Source organism: Lepisosteus platostomus, chromosome 7 (genome assembly GCF_059453375.1).
Source record: "Lepisosteus platostomus isolate fLepPlt1 chromosome 7, fLepPlt1.hap1, whole genome shotgun sequence".
Taxonomy (NCBI): Eukaryota; Metazoa; Chordata; class Actinopteri; order Semionotiformes; family Lepisosteidae; genus Lepisosteus; species Lepisosteus platostomus.
The window spans coordinates 61,164,903-61,182,728 of record NC_142617.1 but is presented as its reverse complement, the minus strand read 5'-3'; the positions used below and the strand labels follow the sequence as shown (position 1 = coordinate 61,182,728).

Sequence of the window (17,826 nt, the reverse complement as noted above, 5' to 3'; positions counted from 1 at the left end):
CAATGGGATTGTTTGTGAATAGAGGTCCATCAATGCAATTTGGTCACTCACATCCTAAGTCAAAAGTTTGCTCTGAAGTTAAAAACTGAGTAATTATTTCCATTGGTTGGGAAATACAATTAGGTCTCAATGCAGACAATTCAAGTCTCACTCTCCAGCTGTGAGGTTAGGACCTCGTCTTGCCCACTTACTGTATTTCTAGGTAGCACTTATTCATTTTCTGGATATCTGAGTAACTCTGAAAAACCCGTCTTCATTCTGGAGGTGTCAAGCACTTTGCTATTGGGATTGCACTGGTTACGGGTCTTTTTTAGTAAAGAGACACAGTGCTTATAAAGTATTATCAAAACTTCAGTTTCTTCATAATATTCAGCCTGTTTTATTTTGATAGTTCAATGTCGGTCAATAGGCAGGAGTTCACTAGTGGCCTTTTGGTTGTCCCTGCCTTATAAGATCTGTAGTCCAGGTGTAGACCATGTGTATTAATGTCAGGTTTGGGATTCAGGTCATCTCATGGATTGCATTTGTTTGTGATACAGTATCTGTCCAGATATAGAAGTGTCCTTTCCACTCGTGGATGCATTAGCAAACCATTCTACACCAAATATAAAAAATCATTTTTGATTTTTTGACAGATCAGGCAGTGTAATGGTTCTTGCCTTTCTTTGCGGTGAAAGTCTATTCAGTGGGGTATGTTCACAAACCATTTATTTAACTGCCAGTTATTCTGGATGGTCCTTTGAATAGGAAAGCATGTTGTGAGCTTATTGATCTGTGAAAGCTGCAACAGAAGACTGCAAGAGAATGACTTGATCCAAGGGAGACCAGTACTGGAACATGTCCATTTACCAATAGAAAGCAATAAAAAGTTACTTTAAATCCATTTTAAGCTTCCTGCAAAAATAAGAAGAATTTACCTGAATGACTCAGAACCTGCACAGAAATGGTCTTAAATTGCTCTGCAGTGCTGTAATTTTGTTCCTAGTATTTGTTTTGTTCTACTTTGAATCTTTCTTTTTTCCTTTGCCCTGCTAATGCTGTCAGGGCCTGGTTTGGTTGCTAATTGCACAGCTCTGATGTGGTTAATGCGAAGGGCCTGCGTGGTGCTGCAGGCAGTATGGTGGGTTGATGAGTGATGTGCGTCTGTGCGACAACGGCTCAGCAGGAATCGCTGTTCCGACATCTGTGGGAACAGTGTCACACGGACGATATTTGTCTGCAACTTTGTTCGAAGGGTTACTGTATGAAGAGTGGAATCTTCAGAGGAATGGAGGAAGACAGCCTGCCTGCAAAACTCTCGCTGTGAGGAGCGAATGCTTAGAGCCCCATAATTATTTTTATTTGGCAGTCCGGCTGTTTTTTTTTTCTAAATTGCAGAACAGATCAGAGTGCCTTAGTTAACCTGTTTCTCTGTCAAAGTTTCTTTTTCATTCCCATTTACTGGGTAAAATAATGGCTGCTAGTGTGGTACTTCCTATAGGCTCTAGGTGGCCTTTAGTTGCCTGAATTGCTGGATACTAGTTTTGCCAGTACCCCCAATGTTTAGGTCACTAGGGAGGATGATGTTGAATAGTATTCGTACATGCAGCTTTGCCATGCATCTAATGTTCTGTTCTAAAAACTGACATTAATTGTCATGAACTCTTGACTGCTCTGGATGGTTAGACTGCCATTTTCTACCTGAGATATGTTATTTTTTGGGAAAACTTACGCAAACAGGATCTCTCTCAAGAGTTTGACTTTTATCAAGCCATTTGCAAGCAGTGTTGAAGCTGTATACAGTTTCATTATTGATTTTATTAAAAGTATCTGTTACTAGAGTATGAATAACAAAGTCCTGTCAAGTGTTTTAACTCCAAACCTTGCTGAAGTCAGGTGGTTTCTACACCGATTTGAACCTGACTAACTTCCCCATCAATTTCATTAATAAATGAAATTTAAAAGGAGTTTGATTGGCAGCCAGTTCTCAAGCGTTGTTTGTGTAGGTCCCTGTGCTGTGAAGGTAACCCCACTAACAATATGTGCTGCCAATATGCGCTGTCATCTAATTTCTCATGCAAAAACAGTTGATTTTGAAAGTCAAAGCATGAGGGTATGCCTTTACCAATTTCAGTTCTTCCATTCTTTAAAACCACAGTCTTTTAGTGGTGTGGTTCAATTAGTGGTTTTCCTTGGCTTACAAGTTGATGCAGTTTCTTTCCCGAATTGCTTGAAGCCCAAAGCCCTGGAATATCGGTATCTTTGGCTTTCTGCACATCCACCACCCTAAAGACAGGCCAGATCCCTGCATCCTTATTCCCAGAGCATCCGTTCTGTTTCAGTCCTTACTAGCTTTCCTGTTGGCCTTTGGGGATGTGGGTATAAAAAAATACACTTGGGATCTTACAAGTACTGTATACGTTTGCAAAAAGTATGAGCTCATCCTCAGTGAGCAGAAAAAAGCAATTGACTAAATTTCGCATGAGCACTATAAGTTGCCATGCATATTGTAAGAGCAAATAGAAGAGGAGGTTTTAATTGTTTGTGTGAAAATGAATTCAAGAGTTTGCTCACTTGGGTTCGCTTCTAAGAAAGGGAGAGGTCAGATTAATCAAATGCCCCAAATTCAGTTAATTCAGATTTCTCTTTTTTAAACAAAAACCTTTGAATTTCAAAAGTTAAAACCCTAACATCGTTCAGATTAAGAATTCCACATCCCCAATAAATAGTCATGCTTTAGAAGAGCCTGTTGAATACAGCCCCTCTCCACCCCTCTCTGGGTTGGTGTGCTTCATCAGGTGGCTGGTGTGTGTACTCTCTGTTGCACACTAGCACTGGCCACTATCTCCAAGGTCCTGGCAGGAGCCAGAGTCCGATTCAGTTACTTTCAGCACATCGTCATGTCTGTATATTTGACAAACCCTCCTTCTGTTTTTGTGTTTGTTCAGGTGCTGTGAAGTAACCCCACTAGCAATATGCACTGCCAATATGAAGTTTCAAATCTGCGGTTCTTTGTACTATCACTTAAGTTTTAAGACAACCTGTGTTCCTGTAAAAAGATTGTTTACTTGTAGGTTACATACGGCTTACACTTGTGACACTTACATTGTATGGGTTTTTTCTTTCGCTTACATAATCTTTCATAATGCTTTTCTAATAAGACACTACTAAAAGTGGTAAATGACTAGTTTTGAGTTCCTAATCCAAATACAGATACTGGCTCTCTATGGCCTTTAAAATATTGGGCATAAAGTTAATAGAAACTGTTAGAATAAAGTTAATATAAAGTATACAGTAAATGAAAGTATAATGCTGCTGTTGGATATGTAATGTTTTTGCATTTGTTTTCCAAATGGACGTGAACTAGTTTAATAAATTAATCTTTTTTGCAGAATTAGACTGTTCAGCAGTTTTTTTTCCTCTTTACAAAAAGTAGATTAGACTGTTACAGTGTGCTGAGCATTAACTAGGTCTACAGTATCTATTGTACTCTGATAATCTGCTTGTAATGTACACGTCTTTTACATGTTTAGTAAGAGGATAGATATACAGAGCGGGCTGTGTAGCTTCCACAGTAAATTTAATCCTCACTGTTAGTGTTTTCTGAATAGCTGTTTTGTTATTTTCATGCTAGACTCTTCAGAATGTGAATCCTCCTGTTAAATTATGTTAAATTATTCCCTGATTGGTATGATGATAATCATGAATAAATCTGGTCAGTCATAAATGAGCTCATGTTTGAGAATTGCCCAAGGGATGCGGAATTGTTCATTATGTACCACATTTGTTGTAACAATAGAGGTTTCAGCTCTGGAAATAATGTTCCCTTGCAGTTAATTTGACCCTTGTCGTAAGCTGATGTAGCTACACAAGGGTCACAGAGACAGCCGAGTTGGCAGTACTGAAAGCTTTTATTTTATCCAGTTTAACCAATACTAAAGTAGAGTTTTTCCATAAAGAGAGCTTATTAATAACTTGCTGGGCAGAAACTGTTCTAAATATTTATTTACGATTTTTTTAAAAAAAAATTAAATAAGTTTAAATTGCATAAGTTATTTTGTGAATTAACCAGCTTCATGATTCCGTAGATGTACGTAAACAGATGATCAAGAGATCATAAAATGAACTACAATTGCTTTGATTTTTATCCCAATGAGGAGTTATTCTCACAGTCAGAAGTAGAGTAGCTGAGTGTGGGTATCCGAAGTGGAAATTAAAGCGAGGTGTTGCTGGTGTCTGGTCATGCAGTGCAAGGCTGGCCACAGAGAGAATTGTGTATGGGTTGCTGTGCATAGCAGCACTGTTTCTGAATGGGTTTGTTTCCATGGGAACAGAAGAGAGGTTCCTCTTTTCCCAAGGAAACCTGCAGATTCAAGCACAGCATCGTCTGACTAGGCCAACCTTTACAGTACCAGCCTTTACAGAGTATGAACAGGCCTAACAAAGGGAAAAAAAAATCAAGAGACGTTCAAGAGATATTTTGTGGGGTCAAATGGGGGGGGTTTAAAGAATTGAAACCCAGTTAAGGTCTGCAGCCACCGTTTAAGGCTGCTTTAGCATGTTGTGCTGTGCAGCACTAGTGGAGTTGATACTGCTTATCTGCTCAAACCAAAGCAGTTTGTTCTCCTGAGCAGAGAAATGGAAAATGGAAAAGGCTTGTGTTCTGGTCAAAAGTAGTTTATCTGTCTGGTACATGGGGAGAAAAGGTGGGGTAGAGCAGTGCCATAAATGTTAAGTACAATATACCAAAATAGTCTGCTTGTTAAATTTGATCAGTTTGAATGACACTTACACCTATTTACATACTGCTACCGCAACTAGTGTGAAAACTATGGCTTTGTCTCATTAAAATGGTCATTTTGGTTACTTAGTAGTAGCCTTGCGTTCAGAGAACAGAGTGGGGTATGAATTGATTGCGATGTACTGTATGCTGTTTTCTTATATTCTATAATAGCATAATAACATTAAGAGGGCAAATTTCATGGACATGCCTTTGGTGTTTTTAGAGGCCTGATTCTGCTCATTATAATATGCTGATATTGGCGTAGTGATTCTTTACATGTCTGTAAGGTGTACCCCTCTAGGTCTTGGACTCAGAGGTCTTGAAGATTCAGTGACAGTGCTTTGAGCTCCACTGGAATGAGCTTTTCCTCCTTTTTTTCCCCACCAGGAACACCAGCGCACATCTGGGTAGCCTCCTGGTGTTCTATTTTTCTTCTCACTTGAGCCACATTGCAGGCTTCTATTTTCAGCTTTGACTTCTCTGCATTCATTTCACGGTTCAATTGAAATATAAAGGTCTGAAGAACTGCCTGCTTAGCATTGTATGGAATTGCTTAGCCTCCTTTTCAAATGGGCATTGACACTTAAAAAGTAAAATCATAGCTGTATTTATTGGCCAGGACCTGCAAGATTCTTTAGTGCATTAGGCGAGGTTGGTGGAGGTTAAAACGCCACATATGGTGATTCCAAAACCCAGTTACTTCATCCCAGTGGTAATACTTGTCTTCAAGAAGTCCAAATCACTCTCTTACCACCAGAATCTGTTTTCTTGATTTTTCTCAGGTGTAAACATTGGGAGTTTTCCACACCCCACCTGGCAAGATGGTGGCCTTGTCCTTGAAGATCTGTGTGCGCCAGTGCAATGTGGTGAAGACTATGCAGTTTGAGCCCTCCACAGCAGTGTATGATGCCTGTCGGATAATTAGAGAGAGGGTACCTGAAGCTCAGACTGGGCAAGGTAAGGTGTTGATTTCATGTAGCACTGTTGTACCTCCTTCGGCTGGGATTTGTCTTCATGTCCTGGGTAGGAGTGAATTCACCTTGTGGTGATGCTTCTGCCTAACCCATGAATAGACTCATAATAATAATTAATAATAATTGCTTACACTTATATAGTGCTTTTCTGGACACTCCACTCAGAGCGCTTTACATGTAATGGGGACTCCCCTCCACCACCACCAGTGTGCAGCCCCACCTAGATGATGCGACGGCAGCCATAGTGCTCCAGAACACTCACCACACATCAGTTATCAGTGTTGAGGAGAACAGAGTGATGAAGCCCATTCATAAATGCGGCTTTTCTCATTAATTACTACATTTCATTATCGATGCAGATATTTTGATTTATGTGCCAAATAAATTTGGAATGCAAATAAAAATGTCTGCACAGATGACTGCAAAATGATCTTAAATTGCTGTACTGTATGTGTGCATTTTCATGTAATCTCTCGGTCGTACTTGTTTATTGCCCTCACCACTGTTCCTCAGTTGGTTTGTGCTGCATAATTATGTACTTGTTTTGCCAGTGGCTGATTGTACAGATTGTGGAACAAATAAAGATGTTATGCAAGGACTGCTTATTTCTCAATAACATTCCGGATATTTTCTCAGCAGTGGCTGTATTTTTAGGTTACCTGCAGGACGAGAATTTTCATTTTTGCTTCATCTTGAGAGAACAGGAGTTGTATTAAAGTTTGGAGCTAACAAACCAACTCTTCAGACTTTTGTCGGTAAAATGTATTAAAGTTAGGTGTTTGGTGCAGTGTTCAGATTAATGTTATAATCTACAACTTTTGAAAACGTTGCATTTTTTGCTGAGTGTAAAGCTCTAATTTGGACTGACTGCCTGCTTTACACAATTATTAAGCAGTTAATCAGATTTTTTAGCATTTACTTACAAACGAAGAAACAGCTGCTTTACTAGTACAAAATTAAATATCCGTTTAGCATAAATGTTTTTAGAAATCTGGACAACTTATGTAATATGGAGGAAGTAATTGGAATGCTTTGCTTAACCCAAGAAAAATACATTTGTTATGTTTTGTTAACTGAATAGATTGTCTGCAATTGATAAATACAAATGTCATTTAATGTTTACAAGGAATGTCTCCGCTGAGATATTATGGATTTAGTTTTCATAAGATGAGTTCTAGAACATTGACAGTTTGTCTACATTGCTTGATGAGATTGAAAATCGAGTCTGCAAAGGAACCTTCTCAGTAACTGATCCAGCTAAGAACAGAAGTGACAGGTCAATATTTTATTTAAACCGGTATACCTGACTTATAAGAAAAGCATCACGAGAGAGGGATTTAACAGAGAAGTTATTTTTTTCTTTATACTATCTCCACTGTAAAAACAGTTGTAAATGCCAGTCTTTTAACAGTTTTGGCCATAGTATCATTTCCCTGGTAAATGTATATAAACGTATAATGCATTTTTTTAAATATTGTGCTGGATATGAAGTACAGGAGTCACTAGGACTCTACTTTTAACTAAGAATGTCAGCTGAGCTGTCACCTTACAAGATGGATGGATAGGTTTAGTCATTTCAGCCCTTGTTTTAAGTGACATTTTAAACAAATGTAAATACTATAATATAAATACATAACACTGTTGCACCCCTTTCTCTATCTTTCAGCTAAATCCAGATTTGTGTTACTTTCATGGACTCACAAAGCCTGAATATTGTCATAGTTTGGAGAACTGGGATTTGCTTTTCAAAAGCGAATGAATGAAAATGTGTGTGGTCGAGCCAGGCGGGTGCCGATGGCTCTGTGTTGTTGCACGTGGTGATTTTAACTTGGGCTCCCTGCTTCATTCCATTCTAGCTTCCGATTACGGGCTGTTCCTTTCGGATGAAGACCCCAGGAAAGGGATTTGGCTGGAGTCTGGCAGGACTCTGGATTACTACATGCTACGGAATGGGGTAAAGAAGGAGCTGGCAATGTCATATCTGTTGTATGCAAACCCACTTCCTGGCCTACTGACCACACATAGGAGTGAAAGTGAAATCCTAGAGCTAACACAGCAGTACAGATGAGGAAAAGGGAATTGGGAAGCGATATGAAAGGATTATGAATAGTACTTGAACATTTCTTTATACCTTTGTGTGCTTTCCGCCCATAAGCTTAATTGAAGTTTATCGTCAAAGAGCTATGTATTTAAAGGTGCTACTAGTTTTGAGCTGTAGCCTTGGTGAGGATTCCTTTCAACAAATTCATATTCTGGACATAATAGATGATCCAGTTCACTTTTGCTTTTTAAGTCGTTATGAGATGAGCAAAAGAGCATTTGAAATGAATAGTAGGGGGTTGGAGTGAAGGGGGAATTGTGGAGAGCTGTTGTATGTACGTAGAGCTTACCAATTTAAAATGACTCTGGAGTCAAGGCTAGCGTGTAATTTGATTATTACTTTTTTGATGGTCAATTCAGGACATTCTGGAGTACAAGAAGAAACAGAGGCCTCAGAAGATCAAGATGCTTGATGGTGCAGTAAAAACTATCATGGTGGACGATTCTAAAACTGTGGGAGAGCTGCTGGTCACCATATGCAGCAGAATAGGTTTGTTCAGTTCTCTTAATTCCCTGCAGTCAGTATAACTAAAAAATTAAAGGCATACTCACTGGATTATTTATCTATTAATTGTTTCCTTCAGTTATTTTTGTTAAAGATATGACGTATACTAGCTAGACTGAGCTGGCCATTTCACAGATGTGCAGTAATAAAAATATCAGAAACCTTTCTTTACCAGATTCTGGACCTTTATAATTCAGTCTTTGTTTTTCTTTCCCCATTGGTAAAGTGTTGTCTCACTGAAATAAGGGTGAAGAGAATTGTGAAAACAGCATTATAGGAGTTTGTATACAAGCTTTTGTGTTAACAAATCTGTTGGTTCTCCTCGCTTGATTTCTCACTTAAGCTTACTGGCTGCCCTCCAATTCGCTCTATTGATTTCCTTGAACAGAAGATGGATCTGGTTTCACACTGCTGGAGACCAACCACTCCATCTCCGAGCTCTTAAATCTTCTCTTTTAGGCATCACAAACTATGAGGAATACTCCTTGATCCAGGAGGTGGTGGAGGAGAAGAAGGAAGATGGGACGGGAACACTCAAGAAGGACAGGACTCTCTTGCGTGATGAGAGGAAAATGGAGAAATTGAAAGCTAAGCTTCACACAGACGATGACTGTAAGTATTGTGAATGCTGCGTGAAAAAGTCCTGCTACATTAACGTGTTTTTTAGAGATATCTTCACCAGTTTTTCAGTTTGTGTTTTACCTTTTCATTTGGTGATCATGGGTGCTGTTTATGAATGGAGAGCTAAGCAGGATAAAATATCCCCAGAAAGTGGAGATGTTATTTGGTCCGTTAAATTACTACATATCACAAACGTTTGCTACATATTTATTGTGCACAATCTATTTATTGTCCCTGTTATTATTTATTATGTTTTTTAATATACTGTCTGCATTGTGTGGTGTTGTCTGTTGTACTGTGTATACCCTGAGAGATCAGCTCATTTAAGAATTCCCATGTACATCTGGATCAATGTACTTCACTGCATAAGGAACAAGCAACCCAGCCATGTTATTAAATCCCATGCCTAGGCTTCTTTCAAGAAACAGGATGAGATCCTTGCACCAATTATCTACTAACAATTGGTTTAGATGGGCTGAGTGGCCTCATTGCATTTGTAACTTTTCTTATGTTCCTAACGAATGGTTTTCATTGAAGACTTGGACATCATGGACGTCAACCTCCTTTTCAGAAATAAGTTGTCTACGTAATGAGTCAGCTTAACTGATAATGAAAGCCTAAAACATGAAGATTCTTCTATAGTACAATGTAAATGACTTCCTGAAATAGCAACTGAAACAGATATCACTTCCTATAAATCTTCCTAGTGGTTTGATTAATATTTTTTCAAAGCAATAACTATGAAACAGTAAGAAAAATCTAATTTAAAATCAGTGAAGTTTATTGTAAAACGTATATTTGGTTTGACCATGTGTTAACCTTTTTTTTCTGGTATACATTTTTTGATTATTGACAGAAAGAGCTTAAAACATTGAGCTTTAAGTAGTCTTTTTCTAACAGGGCTTTAGTGTTATCTTGTCAGTATTTTCTTTCTTTGTGTTCCCTCAATAAAGTATCCAGTTTCCATCTGGAAGAAGCATATGGTGTTTACTCAGAACAGCCACTGTGCAGATGAAGTCAGAATGAATTAACTAGACACTGACCTTGGACTGAAGTTTTGTCAAATTTGCACCAATGTTTGGGAACAGCATGTAATTTTTTGCCTTCCGTTTTCCTAAGGTCTTGCTAAAGTGGCTAAAATTAGCTATGCAAAACATTGCATTTACACCAGACTCAACCCTTTATCTGTTCTGACTTTTCATTTTTGCTAACAGTTTTGTACTGTATGTAGGGCAGGTGAAACATTCATTGATTGGACAGGTTAACTGTTATCTATTTATAACGGTACAGACACTTCTTGTAAACACAGAACATTTCAAGCAAAGGAGAGCAGTTATCTTGGTTTTTAGATTATATGTCATAGTTAAGATTAAGAGGAGAAGATCAGGGTGGTCCTATTTTAATTTGTGGTTACCGTGAACAAGATACATTAAGCTCCTTTCAGTTTCATTTTTTGTCTGAGATGTAATGCCAAGGTCTTGCTGTAACTAATCCTACAGAATCACTTTTTTATGTTTTAAGGTAATTTCTCCTTAGTCCCTGGCTAAAAGTATCTGGTAAATGACTCTTAAATAATGACTGAATTAATTATCAGTTAGTAAAAATGTTCAAGAATAGGTTTGGCCTGACTGAAGCACAATAACAGTTAATCAGCCGCTAGAGACGGCCAAAACAGGCCTTGTTTCCTGTAAATAACCTCACTGGGTGTCCGTTTAATTCAAGTATTGGTTATGGGTGTGGAAATGCATATTTAAATTTGTTCTGTTTGGTATAAAAAGGGCTTGTATGGCTAGTCATGCTTGTTTTTGTAGTTTTCTTTTGTTTTAATGTGAGGCTACCAGTCCTGCTATAAAGCCTCTCGCCATGGAGCTGTGTGTACAGATCCCTTGGGACTGCCCAAGGTAATGTCAAGGTCTGGAACAGTAACAGTATGCCATGGACCTGTCATGCTAAAAATTGTTTATGTACTGTACTTCTTAACCCCAGCAAGCATCTAAAAAAATCCAAACGGCCTTCTTCACCCAAATATTCTTCTTTCATAAAATGTATGCATACAACATTTGACTGTTGTTGAACCGTGCTCTGCCTTGTCCTATCAGTATAAGTGGAGATTAGAAGTGCACCGTTTATCAATGGTGTTAATTATGTAAGTGCCGACTACTGAAAACTGTATAATTAGATAAGTCAAGTGGAGTTCATAAGTACCAAACAATTCATTTTTTTTCTTTCATTAACATCTTTATTTGGTGCCTTGGGAAAACACAAGCCAGAATTGTGTCCTTATGAATTAAATTGAGTCATTTCATTGTTTAATCACCCATGTCTAATTTTGTAGGTATTTTGTTTCTTTAGTTTGGTCTTACAGTATTTTATAGCATGACAATGATCATTAATATTTGTTGCTTAGAAACCTTTTCAGAGGAACTGAAAAGTAATCATCAAACAGGAGCAACCCAAATGTGTTGTATTTTTAAAGGTTTGCAAAGTTAATACAGTATTTATACCTTTCGTCAGTACAAAATCAAATTGAGCACAAACTTGTATTCACCATATCATATGGCATTTTACATAGAGTAGTGGATTTCAAAGTGTTTTGTGAAAATCAAGATTCAATACTTTATTGCCATGTCAAAAATGTTAATTGGAATTTGTCTTAGTGCACCTCAAATACAGAAATATTTCTGAGTAGAGCAGTTTGAGTACAATTTAAGTACTAATTTTGTTATTGTACCTTATTATTGAAGATTCACGTTTTAGTTATATATGTTGAACCCCCTTACAGATGTGCTGATATGAATATTTGTCAGATGAAGACCTTCCAGTGACAGTCCTGTGATTTCAGTTCTTGCAGTGTCAAAACGCAAAAATTACTTGCAGAGATCAGAGGATACCCTTCCTAGCACTGTAAATGCAGATCAGTTTCTGCTCTACAGCTTACAAGTAGGAGAAGGGAGATTTCACTGGGGCTATAGTAAGCAAAATCATACGTCTGTGGGGAGTTAGTGAAAACCAAAGACAATTCCCTTGTGCTGGTACACTGATGGGGGGTATTTTCACTTCTGTTTGCAGTGAACTGGCTGGATCACAGTCGTACCTTCAGGGAACAGGGGGTGGATGAGAATGAAACGCTGCTTCTGAGGCGCAAGTTCTTCTACTCTGACCAGAATGTCGATTCCAGAGACCCCGTGCAGCTCAACTTGCTCTATGTGCAGGTAAAACGTGCTTTTGTGAAAGCCCAAGTTCTGATCAGGGAATCCAAAAGGTTTGTTTTAAATCACAGTGTTTATCTGGGGTCTCTCCTGCCTTCATGCTTAAAGGAAAGTAGAAGAAGTGGAGCAGAACTGTAAAACCAAACAGTAAATATGGCACAGCTATGTAGAATGGCAGGAAGTGGCCCCATTTAATATCTAATGTGCATATGTATCAGAATTCAGCTTTTATTTTTAGGAAATAATGTGTAAATAAAGCATGAAGTAATTCTGAACTTTTTCCGGTTTTGTTTGAAGCCATTAAAGTAGCCGATTTAAATGAAACATTTTAGTCTAATGAAAGTGTTAAACTGGGTTTTGTGATACTTGTCCCATTGAGCAAGTTGATATCCATCAATCAATGTTTGATTAAAATTTAATTTTTCTGATTGTTGGTCTAATGCATCCTGAACCTTCTCTGTATAATATTTTGTCAACACTTCAATCAATCAAGGTTTATTGATCAATGCACAAACAGTACAGCATACAGCGGTGTTGTTGGCAATGAAATGCTATGTCTGCGAGCTCGTTAAGAGGGATAGAAGAGTAGAAGGACAGGAATTAATAGGGAAAAAAAATTAAAAAGAAAAAAAAATAGGATACAATAAATGACACGATTGTAATTTACAATACAATTAACAGATTGAACTTCAGTTAAATCGTGCAGCTTCAGTCGCAGATCACACTGAAATAGCTAATGCGTTTATGACCATGGACTATTAAACCATTTAATCAAACTGTTAATACACATGAAAATCATCATTACATTACATCACTGTTATAAAGAATTTATCATTTGGACTTGCAAACTGAAAATCTCCTAAATTGAATAAGGAACTTAAACATTTTTCTCAAACTGTTTGGAGAGTTAAAAATCCAGACAATGCACCTAGTGTTTATGACAGAGAGTCTGTACTGTACTTGCTTAGCTGCACTGCCTAGCAGGTCAGACATTTATGGTCTCATGTTAAGAGAGTAATTACAGTGCACAGTGAAGGGAATGCAAAGCCAAGACATCTGCCTGAGCTTCACCGTTGTCTGTTACTGTAGCACGGTTCTTCATTATTGTGCCACACGTAGGTTTTCTAAACCGTTAACATTGGCTTCTATGAGGTCAGCTGAGCAAGCAGTTAGGAGGATTCGCTATCGGTGTTGTCCTTCCAACGGTCCCAAGAGAGGTCTCACCGATTTCTCCACCCTTTGGGTGACAGGCAGGCTTTGCTTGTGGACTGCCGCTAAAGGGGGCTGACCACCAGCTTGACCCCCCAGTACAGCTACTGACCTGCAGTGTCCTTCACCCCATCCCATTAGTGTGCAGGTGTCATTAAAGAGGTTTAACCAAAACAGAAGGAAGGTGATTTGAAAAGTCTGACTGACAGGTCATCTTCCTGTGGTTACATTGTATAGACAAAATGATCGCTATCTCTTCCCTTTGATCTGCGTTGAGTACAGACATGTGCCATGTAGGGAAAGATGAAAGAGCCTGCTGGGTTGGTCCTTCCTATTCCTAGATACCTGCCATACATGTGTTGTCTCCTGTTGTCGTACTGTAAATCGGGGAAGAATCTTGAATTATGATAGCACTCCCATGAAATCCGTAGGGAGCCTCTTACAAATTAACTGAAATGTTTATTAATGATCTGCCACTTACATGAATTTGCCCGCCCTAATATTCGAGTGCGGCTCCAAACGAGAATTGTCTCTAAGGGTCTCTGAGAGTGTTCCAGTTCAATTCAAACTAAATTACCTCTGCTGGGAATTTACGAGTTTTCTGCCCAGCAGCTGCTAATGGCACCGCAGAATCCTACAGTTCATCACGAGGAGCCCAGAACGCTTCCCACCTGCCTTAGAGATCATCCGTACATGGTTTCTGGGAGGGATTCATTATGCCGTAAATGCATTTGCATCTGATTTTCTATTTGAGAATGTTACAGTATATTTCTATCGGCAACAGAACCGTATAGGACAGTGCCCTCATTTCAGAGAGGCTTGAGATTATTCCTGGCTCTTTAACTCAGCTTTTCTAAAGGTATAGAAGGCTACACAAAACAGACATGTCTGTATTGCAAAGGTGGCGTCATGCATGTACGTTATGTGTGAGATCTGCCCCCCTGGGAATACTGGCAGGACTTTAACAGTTGTAGTTTTCTTCTCTCTTTACCTCCTTGGCTCTTTCCTCCAGGGATGTGCCATTTCCATTTACTGACTGTTCTCTTTTGTAAATGCTTATCTGAGATGCCAGGGCTGATAATGCCTATTTCAACTAACAGGACCCCCAAAATGTTGGCTGCCTGGTATTTATTCTTAGCAAGTCTGTGTGCATTGCTCATCTATGCACAGAGTTGTAATTCTTTATCGGAAAGACATAAAGCATTACATGAGCAAGTTGGGTTTAGTTTATGAAATATGTAGCTTCAGGCTTTAGCTGCAGCACATACAAATGCCTGTTAACCTGACAGTTTGTGTAATCAAGAAAGAAAAATGGTTTCCGAGCCACAGGTAGAAACAAACCTTTTTTTTATGTTATGTAACATTATTGAAACACCTTAAAAATGTGTATGATGAGATTGCTGAAGAAAAAACACAAATAATGTTGATGTTACTTTATGGTTCAGCTATTAGGTATAAAGAGGTAAATAGCCACTTGGAAGACCTGTTATAATAGTAATGCAGCTGCTGTTCTTTTCTAGTAAAGAGCCCTAGAAATGGGGCAGTTTTTAGACTTGTTCCTCGGCTGATCACAGGGGTTGATGGAACCAACAAGGAGATCACCATGAAAGTGTCGGTTGTACCTTTTCCCCTCTAATTTCTGATAACATAAATGAGTGAAAAAGTAAACCCACTAATGCAACCAATAGCATGATCGTACTACAGTACATGTGATCATGCTTCACTTTAATAGGACATTGAACAGCCGGAAAGATGTTCACAGCTGAGAAAACCCCCATGCCATTTGATCTTGGTTGCATACTGTGGCATCCTTAGTTACAGATTGGAACATGTTTGCAGCAGTGTTCATACAGTATCTTTCCAAGCATAACCTTCATTCTACTTGACTGATCCTGTGCTATGTGACTTTATAATGTTCAATCATGGTGATACTTGGGAACATTCTCGCATGTGCATTCAAACTGGCAGACTGTATACAAAATGGTCATCTTGAACGGAATTAATCAGAGCTGCATTTAAGATGATGAACAGGAAGAATCTCTTCACACAATGGGCTATATGAGTGTGGAACGTTGTATTGATGTTTCAGGTTCCTCTCAGGAACAGTCATGATCACTGGATCAATGAGCTGCTTACAACCAAATGAATTAGATGGACTAAAAATGTGCTGGTGTTTTGTAACTTTTCTTATGTTCTGACACTTTTATATTCTCATGTGTTACCTTAAAAGTTTAATTTCAGACTTGAAAATGTCTTTTTTCAATCTGCTGTCTTTTAGGCCCGTGATGACATTTTAAATGGCTCTCATCCTGTCTCTTTTGATAAAGCCTGCGAGTTTGGAGGAATTCAGGCTCAGATCCAGTTTGGGCCTCATGTAGAACACAAGCATAAGCCTGGATTTCTAGAGTAAGCCTATATTTATAATAGCCACCGTGCTACATTTAAAACAGAGTACCTTTATATTTTTTTACCTTAAAATTCCCATCAAATCATCACAAAGAACTTCAAGATATTCTAGAGAAATATAATATAGCATTACAAATCATTTTTTTATTTGTCTGAACTGACTAACTATAGGTTTTGCATGTTATCATAATGTTTAGAAGTTGTGAACTTCTTGCTATTCCAACCAAAAATGGGTTAAGCAAATCTGCAAAGACTGAAACAGACAAGAATATAGATCCTGTAGAATGTGTGTAAATAAATTCAGGCTTTGAGTGCTACTTACAGTAGGTAACAGTCAACGCATTTCACCGGTGGTGTCTTTCAAACCTTGTAATTCATAGACCCATAGAAGAATCCAGTAGCTTGTTGGTATTACAGACACAGTGCTGGCTTAAAACAAATTGATATAAAATATTAAACTATTTAAACCACATCCTTTCACAGATGTTAATGTAGTCCATTTTAATGAGAGGAGAGGTTTTATGTTAGGTTAAAGATAAAGAAGGCACATTTTTAAATTTCTGATTATGGATATATGCTGCTTTTTTTAGCCTAAAGGAGTTTCTGCCTAAAGAGTACATCAAACAGAGGGGAGCAGAAAAGAAAATATTTCAGGTAAATGTCTTTTTAATTTTGTGGAGGTAGCCCAATATTCAGCATGAAACAAACACTAAGTACCTGAATATCCTACTGCAAAATATCTTTCAGCAGTTTTATATGCTTGAATCATTTTTAGTTTAATATGAAGTTTATGGGAATTTTTAATACTCACTTCATTTGCTTGTAACATGTAAATATATAATTTGAACAAAAGAGATTTAATTTCATATCTAGTGGCAAAGCCTGTATTCTGAATAATGGTTTGCTCTTTCAGAATGCCGTCTTAGATTTCAAAAGCTACCAAGAGCCAGTGAATTCATTTTGAAGATTGTTCTGATTTAATAAGCAGTGCATCTTCTTTTGTTTTTAATGCACTGTTGCTTAGCGTACATTAGATGGTGAACCGTCAGCTCTAATTAGGGGTATGTTTTAATTTTCATCTTTTTTTACAGTCATTGTTGAAAGAGTTAAAAGTGCCTCTCCTTCTAAACCACAGGAACACAAAAACTGTGGAGAGATGACTGAGATAGAAGCAAAAGTAAAATACGTCAAGCTGGCACGATCTCTGCGGACATATGGAGTATCGTTCTTCCTGGTGAAGGTAAGTGAGAACACAGACTGACGTCTTGTAGCTCTGTGAGGAAGAAACCGGAGGTGCAGGGCTCTGGTTGTGTGTTTTAATCAAGCACAGCATTTGAGTCCTGTATTCAAGTTTGCTGAAATGCGTTTAATTTGCTCTGAGTACCTTTTTAATGTTCTGGTCTGGAAAAGATCAGACCATGCCTGGCATACCGTACACATGGAAGTGCCAGTAAGGAGGGGATGACACAGATTAGAAGTCAGTTTTCAAAAACGTTTGCTTTGTGTGCAGATCTTTGCTGTCTCAACAAGCAAACCTCAGACAGATATGTCAACAACAGATTTTTGTGGAGGTTGGTTATATTTGCTGGCGCTAGATTTCAGTCCTTTGCGTGCCTCTTTCAGATCTTCCCAGGTTGGAGTAATAAACCATTATGTAAGGCTCCGAGATATGACAAGAATTTTGACTTGTTTCTAGGTGGGGATGAAAGCCCTTTTTAGAAAATTCAATTCCACCTGAAAAGTGAACTTAAAGCCTACCAGATGTTTCAAAAATGCTCATCTGGCATTCACACTGAAGACAGATAGAAAACATACCTGAGCTGTGTGCCCCACAGTGTTTTTTTTTGCTAGTAATTATACAGTGCCTGAAGGAAAGGCAACTTTCATAATAAAAGAGCAAAACGCTTCACAAAACATTTTAATACAAAAAGAAATCTTTTATTTCTCCTCAGCAGAGAGCTCCGGGATTATTTCTTATTCTGTCAGACAGTTTGTGAACAATGGCTCAGTGAGTCATGTGATAAGTAACATGAAAGAATG

The 17,826-nt window shown here is 38.2% G+C and overlaps 1 protein-coding gene across 8 annotated transcripts in view; it reads left to right on the top strand.

Moving 5' to 3' along the window:
* LOC148659401 (talin-2) overlaps positions 1 to 17,826 on the top strand; it is a 138,919-nt gene that overhangs the window by 62,143 nt on the left and 58,950 nt on the right. For all 8 annotated transcript variants that reach the window (XM_088641585.1, XM_088641578.1, XM_088641579.1 and 5 more), the window contains 8 exons: positions 5,545 to 5,719; positions 7,593 to 7,690; positions 8,197 to 8,326; positions 8,801 to 8,953; positions 12,032 to 12,174; positions 15,659 to 15,786; positions 16,377 to 16,440; positions 16,922 to 17,026. In XM_088641585.1, the coding sequence (XP_088497711.1) occupies positions 5,584 to 5,719; positions 7,593 to 7,690; positions 8,197 to 8,326; positions 8,801 to 8,953; positions 12,032 to 12,174; positions 15,659 to 15,786; positions 16,377 to 16,440; positions 16,922 to 17,026 (957 nt within the window). In that variant the 5' untranslated portion in view covers positions 5,545 to 5,583. The remainder of the gene's footprint in view (positions 1 to 5,544; positions 5,720 to 7,592; positions 7,691 to 8,196; positions 8,327 to 8,800; positions 8,954 to 12,031; positions 12,175 to 15,658; positions 15,787 to 16,376; positions 16,441 to 16,921; positions 17,027 to 17,826) is intronic.